This window comes from Scyliorhinus canicula, chromosome 10 (genome assembly GCF_902713615.1).
Source record: "Scyliorhinus canicula chromosome 10, sScyCan1.1, whole genome shotgun sequence".
NCBI classification, from domain to species: domain Eukaryota; kingdom Metazoa; phylum Chordata; class Chondrichthyes; order Carcharhiniformes; family Scyliorhinidae; genus Scyliorhinus; species Scyliorhinus canicula.
The window spans coordinates 155,617,427-155,629,905 of record NC_052155.1 but is presented as its reverse complement, the minus strand read 5'-3'; the positions used below and the strand labels follow the sequence as shown (position 1 = coordinate 155,629,905).

The window sequence follows — 12,479 nt, the reverse complement described above, 5'->3', positions numbered from 1 at the left end:
TTTCTTCATTGGCCTAGGGTCACCACCTGCCTTTTTGCATTCAGAGATCTATGGACAAACACGCCAAGGTCCCTTTGCTCCTTGGAACTTCTCAGTGTCATGCCATTCATTGAATACTTCCTTGTCACATTACCCCTTCCAAAGTGTATCACCTAGGGTTTGGAGGAAATGTACTGGTCTGATTAGTAGGTTTGCAGACGACACAAAGGTTGGTGGAATTGTGGATAGTGATGTGGACTGTCAGAAGATACAGCAGGATGTAGATCGGTTGGAGACTTGGGCAGAGAGCTGGCAGATGGTGTTTCGTCCGGCCAAATGTGAAGCAATGCAATTTGGACGTTCTAATACAGGTGGGAAATATACAGTAAATGGCAGAATCCTTAGTATTGACAGGCAGAGGGATTTGGAGTACAGGTCCACAGGCCACTGAAAGTGGCAACGTAGGTGGAGAAGATAGTCTAGCAGGCAAACGGTATGCTTGCCTTCATCGGCCAGGAGCATTGAATATGGAAATTAGCAAGTCATGCTTGCAGTTGTACAGAACCTTAGTTAGGTCACAACTAGAATATAGTGTTCAATTCTGGTCGCCACACTACCAGAAGGATGGAGAGACTTTGGAGAGGGTACAGAAGAGGTCTACCAGGATGTTGCCCAGTATGGAGGGCATTAGCTATGAGGAGAGGCTGGATAAACGCGGTTTGTTCTCACAAACGCCGGAGTTTAAGTCTGGATGCTTCAGTGTGGATGGGGGATCTGATAGAATTTGGAGAGGATGAAATTTGCTCTCTTGGGTGAGGGGGTGCGGCGGCACAGGTGAAGGTTTCCACAAGAGATAGGGTTTGTTTTTATTGCATTTTGGGGAACTGGTTGCCGCCAACTGCTGGGGGGGAGGGTTTGTTTTGGGTTGGTTTTATTTTGTAAATGTCATATGTTTTATATGTTTAGTTGTTAAAATGTTAAAAATTTGAATTAAAATATTTTAAAAACAGACTTTCAGAAGGCTTTCGACAAAGTCTCACATAGCAGATTACTATGTAAAGTTAACGCGCAAGGCAGTGTCTTGAGATGGATAGAATGCTGGTTAGCAGACAGGAAACAAAAAGTGATCCCACCCACAATGGGCGGAATTTACATCACGTTGGGTCTTGTGAGGCATTGCAAGTCGAGTAGTTCCCGGGAGCAGAGTCTCCCGGCTTTTATCGGCCACACTGCACCACGTTGAGCTGTTTTCAGGTGCAGCGTGGCCATTTATCACGCCCGGGATCTCATAGAATCCCTATGGTACAGAAAGAGGCCATTTGGCCCATCGAGTGTACCGACCCTTTGAATGACCACCCTATCTAGGCCCTATCCCTGCCCTGTAACCTCACCCGATTTAACACCATCCACCTAACCTGCACATCTTTGTACTGTGGGAGAAAACTGGAGCACCCGGAGGAAACCCATGCAGACATGGGGAGAAAGTGCAAACCACACAGTCACCCAAGGTGAGAATCGAACCCGGGTCCCTGGCACTGTGAGCTAACTAGAACATAGAATCTTATAAATTTGTAACAGGATTAGAGAGGGTAGATTCAGAATTAATGTTCCTGATGGTGAGGGAGTCCAGAACTAGGGGTCATACTATGAGGATAAGGGGCAAGCCTTTTTGGACTGAGGTGAGATGAAATTTCTTCACCCAGAGAGTGGTGACTCTGTGGAATTCACTATCATGAAACGTAAGTGAGGCCCCAAGTTGTGTGATTTCAAGAAGGAATTAGATATACCTATTTGGGCAAAGGGATTGAGGACCGAGGGATATGGGGGTGCAGGTGGGAACAGGGCATTGAATTTGATTATCAGCCATGATCAGAATGAATGGCGGAACAGGTTCAAAGGGCCAAATGGCCTCCTCCTGTTTTCCATTTTCTATTTTCCGTGTATGTTTCCATGTATTCCAGAACTGCACACATACTCTAGCTGTGGTCTGACTAACGTTTTATACAGTTCCAGCATAACCCCCACTCTTAAACTCTATGCCTTGGCTGTAAAGGCAAGTATAACATATGCCTTCTTAAGTACTTTATCCACTTGTCCTACTACCTTAAGGGACACCGCGGTATACATGTACACTAAGGCCCTTCTGATCCTCGGTGCTTCCCAGGACCCAGCAGTTCATCATGTATTCCCTTGTCTTGTTTGTCCTGCCCAAGTGCATGCATCTCACTTCACTTGCCCTGACTTTGTTTCTCACTTCAGTCATACTGGTAAGAAAAAAACTACGCACATGGAAATCAGTGGAATGTGGCAACCTTGTGCGTGGACAACGGTCAACAAAATGTCTCATGGGCAGCACTCAACCCAGATGGACTGCATTTGTAACCCATGCCTACTATTGTTCTAAACTCTGATACCTTTCTTCATAAGGCCCAGCAATCAGCCTTAGAGAAGAACCAAATCTGACTTCCTCCTGCTACTTTTACCAGAAAGCCTTTGGGGAATATATTCTGTTCATGGGATTTCCTCTCGATTACCTTTTATGATAAAAGCGAAAGCTGCATTTTCTTTCAAACATCCACCCTCCAAAACAAATGGTACTTGTTGGAACCAAGTGAGGTGAGCGGCAACCAAATATACTGAACGAAAAGCTGAATCGGTGTTGAATAGAATCCATTCCAGCGGTCAAAGCAGCAACTTGACTTTGTCTTGTGATGTCCTTCAATCAATTTTTTCTGAGCCCCTTTTTCTAAAACTCTTTGGTGACCCAATCGAATTGTGAATTGCTGACGGCATCAAACTGACGGCTAATGGCCCGCCCCTAACTGGGTGACGTGCTCCAACTGGTGAGACTGTCCGTCAATCAGACGGCAGTTGACCCGCCCCTAACTGTGTGACGTGCTCCAACTGGTGAGACTGTCCGTCAATCAGACGGCAGTTGGCCCGCCCCCTAACTTGATAACGTGATCCCAGTGGTGGGATTGTGCGTCAATCAGACGGCAGTTGGCCCGCCCCTAACTGAGTGACGTGCTCCAACTGGTGAGACTGTCCGTCAATCAGACGGCAGTTGGTCCGCCCCTAACTTGATGACGTGATCCCAGTGGTGGGATTGTGCGTCAATCAGACGGCAGTTGGCCCGCCCCTAACTGGATGACGTGCTCCGAGTGGTGGGATTGTCCGCCCGTCAGACGGCAGTTGGCCCGCCCTTGCCGGGTGGAAGGTTTGGAGCGGACAGGATCAGCTGCAGTTGAAGCACTTGGCTATGATGTGTGTGGAGAGAGTGTTAGAGACGGACAGTGAGTGATGGTGGTCCGTTGAGAAAAGCGAACGGGGAATCATCCAGGAACCATGTCCCGGTTTGTGGTTGGCAAGATGAAGAGCCCTGGAACGGGGGGGAAGGATGCGCGAGCTGGATACAAGTACTCAATGGCAAGTATAAGAAGGCAAGGTTTAGGCCCTGGAGTTGGTTGTATCGGATGTGAGCAGACAGCGACAGTGTTATCGGCCAATCTTTCCAACTTGCCTTGGTATGGAGCTGCTCGGCCACATAGCTGAGGTGTTGCTGTGAGGATGTGACTGGCGAGCTGGTTGTGCTGGTTACTTCGCTCAACTTGTAGTTTAATTGTGTCACTACGTTCATCCTCTAATCAGCGACTTTTATAAATCGACATGTTCACCCATTCTCGGCAGTAAAGTTAATTTTTTTAAAGCTACTTTCAGTTAATTTTAAGTTAACATGATCAAAAATGACTAAATTGTATCGAAATCTCATTTTTTCGATCCTGTTTGTTCCACCAGATGAAACAGCTTTTCCCTATCTACATTATTGAACCCCTCGTGATTTGAATCAAATCTTCTCCAATCTTTTCAAGAAAAACACACCCAGTTTCTCCAATCTCAGTAACTGAAGTTCTGTATGCCTGAGATAATTCTAGTGAATCTTGTGCACATTCTCTCATGCTTTCCTATCTCTCCTGAAGTTCACACTGTTTTTACAAGCTGAACATCGAAGCATAGAAAACAGGAGCAGGAGTAGGCCTTTCAACCCTTTGAGCCGACTCTGCCATCGATTATGATCATGGCTGATTGTCTAATTCAGTAACTTGTTCCTGCTTTCTGCACATTCTTTTGATCCTTCCAGCCCCAAGAGCTCTATCTAACTCCTTCGTACTTGCCCAGGTTTCCCTGGGTTTCTGTGGCTATGACTCATCTTTCATTCCCTTTCGTTTCAGATTACAGCATCCGCAGTAATTTGCTTTTATCCTTCTTACATGCAATGTTTTGGCCTCAACTGCTTTCTGTGGTAGAGAATTCCACAGGCCTACCACTCTCTGGGTGAAGAAATTTCTCTTCATCTCTCCTAAATGGTTTACCCCGTCCGTATCCTCAGATAGTGACCCTTGGTTCTGGACTCCCACACCATCACCATCCTTCCTGCATCTACCCTGTCTGGCCCTGTTAAAAGTTTTACAGTTTCTATGAGATTCCCCCCCTCATTCTTCTGAATTTCAGTGAATACATTCGGGCGCAGGCTTGGAGGGCCGAAGGACCTGTTCCTGTGCTGTACTTTTCTTTATTCTAACCAACTGAATCTCTCCTATTATGTTAGTCCTGCCATCCAGGAGTCAGTCTGGTAAACCTTTGCTGCACTCTCTAAAGCAAAACATCCTTCCTGCGATAAGGAGACCAAAACTGCACAATATTCCAGGTTATCGCCTCACCAAGACCCTATATAACTGAAGCAGGACATCCCTGCTCCTGTACTTGAATCCTCATTGGCAGACCAATGTACCATTTGCTTTCTTTACCGCCTGCTGCACCTGTGTGGTTGATTTCAGCAACTGGTATACATGAACACCCAGTTTTTGTTGCACATTCCCCTCTCTCAATAAATAGCCATTCACTTAAAAATCAGCCTTCCTGTTTTGGTACCAAAGTGAATAACCTCACATTTATCCACATTATACTGCATCTGCCATGCATTTGCCCAATCACTAAACTTGTGCAAATCACACTGAAGGACCTCTGCATCCTCGTCATGCTCATCTTCCCACCCAGCTTTGTATCATCTGCAAATTTGGAGATCTAAATCATTAATATACCTTGTGAATAGCTGTGGTGCTAGCACTGATCCCTGTGGTACCTCACAAGTCACTGCCTGTCACTTGGAAAAATACCTGTTCATTACGACTCTTTGTTTCCTGTCTGCCAATAGCCAGCTGAATGCACTATCCCCAGTCCCATGTGCTTTAATTTTACACCCTGATCTCTTATTTGGAACATTGTTGAAAGGCTTTGAAAATCCAAATAAACTACATCCACTGACTCCCTCTCATCAACTCTTCCAGTTACATCCTCGAAGATGCACTGCAGTAACTCGCCAAGGTTCCTTAGATAGCATCTTCCAAACCCATGACCACTACCATTTAGAAGGACAAGAGCAGCAGATACCTGGTCACCCCATCACCTGGAGGTTCCCCGCCAAGTCACTCATCATCCTGACTTGAAAATATATCGCCGTTCTTTCACTGTCACTAGGGCAAAATCCTGGAACTCCCTCCCTATCAGCACTGTGGGTGTACCTACACTTCGAGGACTTCAGCGGTTCAAGAAGGCAGCTCACCATGACTTTCTGAAGGACAACTAGGAACAGGCAATAAATGCTGGCCTAACCAGCGATATCCACATGCCATAAATGAATTTTTAAATAATTCCAGTAGATGGGTCAAGCATGATTTCTTTTTCGTAAACCCACACTGGCTCTGTCCAAGTCTGCCATTGTTTTCCAAGTGATCTGCTATAAGTTCATAAGTTATAGGAGCTGAATTATGCCATTGGGCCCATCGAGTCTGCTCTGCCATTCGATCATGGTTAATCTCATCCTGACCTTAACTCCACTATCCTGACCGTTCTCCATAACCCTTCAACCCGTTGCCAATTAAAAATCTATCTAACTCCTTAAATTTACTCACTGTCCCAGCATTCACCCACTCCGTAGAGAATTCCACAGATTCACAACCATAAGACCATAAGACATAGGAGTGGAAGTAAGGCCATTCGGCCCATCGAGTCCACTCCGCCATTCAATCATGGCTGATGGGCATTTCAACTCCACCTACCAGCATTCTCCCCGTAGCCCTTAATTCCTCGCGACATCAAGAATTTATCTCTGCCTTGAAGCCATTTAGCGTCCCGGCCTCCACTGCACTCCGCGGCAATGAATTCCACAGGCCCACCACTCTCTGGCTGAAGAAATGTCTCCGCATTTCTGTTCTGAATTTACCCCCTCTAATTCTAAGGCTGTGCCCACGGGTCCTCGTCTCCTCGCCTAACGGAAACAGTTTCTTTGCGTCCACCCTTTCTAAGCCATGTATTATCTTGTAAGTTTTTGGGAGAAGTAGCTTCTCCTCGACTCTGTTTTAGATTTGCTACCACTTATTCAAAGACTATGACCTCTCTTCTAGACTGCCCCACAAGAGTAAGTATCTGCTTCACAGCTACTTTACCCATATCATTTATCACCTTGTATACCTCAATTTGATCTCTCATTCTTCTAAGCTCTGGAGAGTATAGGCCAAATCTCTCTCCATACATCAAACCCCTCATCTCTAGAATCAACCTAGTGAACCTCCTCTGAATTGCCTCCAATACATGAACATCTTTCCTCAAATAAGGGGACCAAAACTGTGCACAATACTCCAGGTGTGGTCTCACCAATGCATTGTTTAGTTGCTTTCTTTATACGCTATTTCTTTAGCTATAAATACCAAAATTCCATTTGCTTTCTTAATTGCTGTGCCTGCATGCTAGTTTTTTGTGACTCATGAACGAGGGCCCCTCCCCTCCCTTCACCCCTCTGCAATAGAGCATCCTGAAGTCTCCCCATTTAGATAACAAGTTGCCTTTCCATTTTTCCGACCAAAATGGATGACCTCACATTTACCTACATTAAACTCCACCTGCCACGTTTTGGCACGCTCACCTAAACTATCTATATCCGTTTGTGAGGTTCTTATTTCCATTTTGCCATTTACTGTCCCACCTATTTGTGTGTCATCCACAAATTAGGCTATAGAACCTTCTAACCCCGTTTCCAAGTTGTTTATATAGATTGTTAATAGCTGGGGCCCAAGGACCGAACCCTGTGGCACCCCAATAGTTACATCTTGCCATCTAAAAAAAACCCCATTTAGCACGACTCTGTCTTCTGTCCATCAGCCAGTCTTCTATCGAAGATAATAAATTACTCCTAATCCTATGTGATCTAACCTTGCGAATTAACCTTCTGTGCGGCATTTTATCAAATGCCTGTAAAATCTTTGATAATGGACTCTAGCATTTTCCCACTACTGACGTCATACTTGTTGGTCTATACTTCCCTGTTTTCTCACTACCTTCCTTTCTAAATAGTGGGGTTACATTAGCTGCCCTCCAATCGGTATTTTTTCTTTTCATAATCTATAGAATCTTGGAAAGTTTTCTGTTTATAAATTTAAAGTACCCAATTCATTTTATTTTCAATTAAGGAGCAATTTAGCGTGGCCAATCCACCTACCTTGCGCATGTTTGGGTTGTGGGGGTGAGACCCATGCAGACATAGTGAGAATGTGCAAACTCCACACGGACAGTGACCCAGGGCCTGGATCGAACCCAGGGCCTGGATCGAACCCGGGTCCTCGGTGCCGTGAGGCAGCAGTGCTAACCACGGTGCCAACGTACCGCAAAGAATCTTGGAAGATGAACACCAATGCATCCATTATTTGAGCACTCTAGGATGTAGGTTATCAGGCCCTGGGGATTTATCAGCCTTCATTCCCATCAATTTCCCTAACAAAGTGTCCCTATTGAAACTGATTTCCTTCAATTCCTCCCTTTCTCTAAACTCTGTTTCCCAGCTTTTCTAGCTTGTTATTTGTGTCCTTTGTGAAGACAGACCAAAGTATGTATTTCGTTGGTCAGCCATTTTGTTTCGCATTATAAATTACCTTGCATCTGACTGTGAGGGACCTGCATTTGTCTTCACCAATCTTTTTCTCTTCCTGTACCTATGGAAGTTTTTACAGTCTTTTTAAATTCCCCGTAAGCTTACTCTCGTATATTATATTTTCTTTTTTTCCTCTTAATTAATTCCGTTGTCCTCCTTTGCTGAATTCTGAACTATTCCCAGTCATCATATCTGTTGTTTTCTTTTTGTTAATAAACATTTTATTGAGGTATTCTTGGTACAGTAACAACAACCAAATTAACAATATACATGAAACCATAAACATATTGCACAAGCCATTTACCTCTCGTACAGTGACCCTCGCAAGGCGAACTTGATTTTCTCCAAACAGAGAAAGCTAGCCATGTCCGATAGTCAGGTCTCTGACTTCGGGGGTTTTGAGTCCCTCCATGCTAATAGTATCCGTCTCCGGGCTACCAGGGAAGCAAAGGCCAGAACCTCTGCCTCTTTCTCCTCCTGGATTCCCGGGTTTTCTGACACCCCGAAAATTGCCACCTCTGGACTCGGCGCCACCCTTGTTTTTAACACCGTGGACATGACGTCCGCAAACCCCCTGCCAAAATCCCCTAAGCTTTGGACATGTCCAAAACATGTGGACATGGTTCGCCCGTCCTCCCGTACATTTTGCACACCTGTCCTCTACCCCAAAGAATCTGCTCATCCGGGCCACTGTCATGTGAGCCGGGTGAACAACCTTAAATTGTATTAGGCTAAGCCTGGCACATGTTGCAGACGTGTTGACTCTACTCAACGCGTCTGCCCATGGACCATCCTCTATCTCACTCCCAGCTCCTCCTCTCAGTTGCACGTCAGCTCCTCGGTCTGCTTCTCCTCCGACCCCATAAGCTCCTGATAAATATCCGAGACACACCCTTCTCCTACCCACCCACTGGAAACTATCCTGTCCTAAATCCCCCTTAGTGGTAGGAGCGGGAAGGTTGACACCTGTTTACGAAGGAAGTCCCGCACCTGCAGATACCTGAATTTGTTTCCCCTCGCCAACCCAAACTTTTCCTCCAACGCCGTCATACTCGGAAAGCTCCCCTCTATGAACATATCCCCCATCCTCTCAATCCACGCTCTCCGCCATAACCGGAACCCCCCCCCCCCCCCCGTCCATACGCCCCGGGGCAAACCGGTGATTATCACAGATTGGGGCCCAGACTGATGCTCCCACATGCTGCTTCCACTGGCCCCAAACTCTCAGGGCCGCCACCACCACTGGACTAGTGGAGTACTGTGCCAGCTGGAACGACAGAGACGCACTTACCAATGCCCCCAAATTGGTGCCCTAACATGAAGCCGCCTCCGTATGCACCCATGCCGTCCCCTCCCCCACCACCCACTTCCTGATCATGGCTATATTAGCCGCCTAGTAATAGTTGCTAAGATTTGGCAGCGCCAGCCCGCCCTCTCCCCGACTCCGCTCAAGCAATTCCTTCCTTACTCCCGGGGGCCTTGCCCGCCAAGACGAAGCCTGTGATCACTCTGTTGACCCGCTTAAAAAAGGACCACGGAATAAAGATGGGGAGACACCGAAATGCAAATAGGAATCTCGGGAGGACCGTCATCTTCACCGTTTGCACCCTCCCAGCCAGAGACACCGGAAGCGCGTCCCATCTCCGAAAATGATCCTTCATTTGGTCCACCAGCTGGGCCAGATTCAATTTATGCAGCAGGTCCCATTCCCGCGCCACTTAAATGCCTCCCTTTACTAACCTAAACGGCAGCTCTCCCAGCCGCCTCTCCTGTCCCCTCGCCTGGACCACAAACATCTCACTCTTTCCCATATTAAGCAAAAACCGGCCAAATTCCACTCATGATTTCTTCCATATCCTCTATTGGATCCGAAATATACAGAAGCAGGTCATCCGCATAGAGCGAAAACCTGTGCTTCACCCCGCCCCAGACCAGCCTTCTCCAGCCGCTTGAGACTCTCCGAGCAATTGCCAATGGTTCTATAGCCAGCGCAAACAACAGTGGGGAGAGGGGCATCCCTGTATCGTCCTCCGGTGTAGTCTAAAATAGTCCAATGTTGTCCTATTCATCTTTACACTTGCCACAGGAGCCTGATACAGTAACCTGAGCCAGTCAATAAAGCCCCACCCAAATCCGAACTGTCCCAGTATCTCCCACAGATAGTCCCATTCTACCTGATCATTAGCCTTTTTTGAAACCATTGCGATCACTACCTCTACCTCCCCACCTTCCGGGGGCATCATGATCACATTTAACAACCTTCTTACATTGGCCACCAACTGCCTGCCCTTAACAAACCCCGTCTGGTCCTCCCCAATAACGTCCGGAACACAGTCCCCGATCTGTTGGTTTTTTTCTGGCCAATTTATATCCCTCTTCCTTGGGTCTAACACTATCACTAATTTCCCTTGTAAGCCATGATTTGGCTGTCTTTCCTGTTTTATTTTTGAGCCAGACGGGAATAAGCAATTGTTGCAATTCACTGATGTATTTTTTGAATGTTTGCCATCGTCTATCCAACATCATCACTTGAAGGTGATCCATTATAGCCAACTCACACCATTGTAGTTTCTTTTATTGTGATTCAAGACCTCGTCTCAGAATCACCTATGTCACTCTCCACCTTGATGAAGAATTCTTTCATATTATGATCGCTCATCCCCAAGGAGCCCCTCATCGAGTCATAAGAGGTCTGCAGCACATAAAAGGCCCTTCAGCCCATCGCGTTTGCGCTGGTCATAAATAATCACCAAACTGTTCAAATTCCATTTGCCAGCCTCAGATTTATGCGCTGGACCTATTTTCAAAATCATCCAGCCCTGCCTTGAAACCCTTGTTCCTATCTCTGATCGCCATTGCCGCCTCCAAGGACGCAAGTCTTTTCTTAGTGCTAAGAGAAGGCCATCTCCACATTTTTCTCTGCCTGTGTGCCTCCCAATTTAATTGTTTAGCTCAGTTGCTCCTTTTCTGGGCTCAAAGCATCCTCCACTGTGGTTTTAAATGAAGCCTTCAATTCCTGACTGTGTTTTATCAATTTCTTCAAGTGTCTTGAATCATAGATTATCATAGAATTTACAGTGCTCTGGCTACTACCCCTGCCATCATGTGCAGGGTGATGGTCATGGTCGCTTCCTTCGTCATCTTTGATGCCTCGTTGCTCGAGCTTGGTGTTTGTAATTTCACCCTTCTGCCTCTCTTCGATTGTCAATTTCGACATCGCACTCTTTGCGGTCAATTTCGCTGCCAGGAATGTCCTTTTTTTTTAAAGTTCTTCTGATCAGGCAGGTAAGTCTAAAGTGCTGGGGCCACCCAAGATGCGGCCACTAAATGCCACTAGACCGGAAGTCCCAGATGATGTAATATTTTGAACTGAATCTCTCATTCTATTGTAGACTGAAATTTTATTGGAATTTTCTCATGTTACTCCAGGTCTCCTCATCAATACTGACTGCAAGTCTTTTTCCAAAGACCGCAATGTTTCTAATGTACTCTCACAGGATCTAGAACATAACATGTCATAAAACCTGCTGATTAATTGCTCAGGTTCCACATAGATCAGGATTTTTTGATGCCTTATTTAGGAGAGAGTTCCTTGAGTTGCAGATACTAGAAAAAGGAGCTCAGGATATTAAATTTTTGGCATTGCTGCTCAAAAGATGACAAGGAAGCACCACTAAACATGTTGCCCAGACTACAGATACCTCGATTTCTCCAAATACCGAATCCATGGTCCATAAGACCTGGTGGAAAATCCAGGTTGCCTGTATGTGAGTGAGCAGATCTCCCTTCTAGTTAACTGACTATCTCCATGCTCTTATTGTTGGTGATAGGATTTTCACACTTGACTGACCCAGCCTTGAAATCCATGCAAAGCAACAGGGTGTGTAAGGAATATACAGACTGGCCTGCTTCAGTGTTGTGCCAAATGGAGGGGGAGTCCTCTATGACCCATTCCTTTATTTCATAGAATTTACAGTGTAGAAGGAGGCCATTGAGCCCAGCGAGTCTGCACCGGCTCTTGGAAAGATCACCCCATTTAAGCCTCCACCCTATCCCGTAACCCAGCAACCTCGCCTAACCTAAGGGCAATTTAGCGTGGCCAATCTACCTAACCACATCTTTGAACTGTGGGAGGAAATCAGAGCACCCAAAGAAAACCCACGCAGACACGGGGAGAATGTGCAGACTCCACACAGACAGTGACCCAAGTCGGGATGTGAACCAGGGACCCTGGAGCTGTGAAGCAACTGAGCTACCGTGCTGCCCCACGATGGAGGATGATTTGTGAATCTGAGATGAGAGACTAATTATTTGAAAATATGTATATTTTTATTCAAGCCAACTTTTCAGTATAACAAAAACAACCACGTCACAGCAAATCCCAACGCAGTGCTATACCCAAACTCCACCCCCCAAAAAAATCAAGACCGCTTCCTCTGCCCCCCCAAACAGCTGACAGTAATCAGTTCTCTTAAAAACGGAGATGAAGGACTGCCACTTTGAGTAGAACCCTTCCACC

The 12,479-nt window shown here is 46.1% G+C and overlaps 1 protein-coding gene across 8 annotated transcripts in view; it reads left to right on the top strand.

Moving 5' to 3' along the window:
* oxr1a (oxidation resistance 1a) overlaps positions 1-12,479 on the top strand; it is a 576,817-nt gene that overhangs the window by 476,150 nt on the left and 88,188 nt on the right. The window contains exon 1 of one of the 8 annotated variants that reach the window (XM_038809978.1): positions 3,160-3,405. The exons of the other annotated variants lie outside the window; for them this stretch is intronic. Coding sequence (XP_038665906.1) covers positions 3,325-3,405 — 81 coding nt within the window. The 5' untranslated portion in view covers positions 3,160-3,324. Of the gene's footprint in view, positions 1-3,159; positions 3,406-12,479 lie in introns of those variants that run through there. 8 annotated transcript variants of the gene reach the window in all.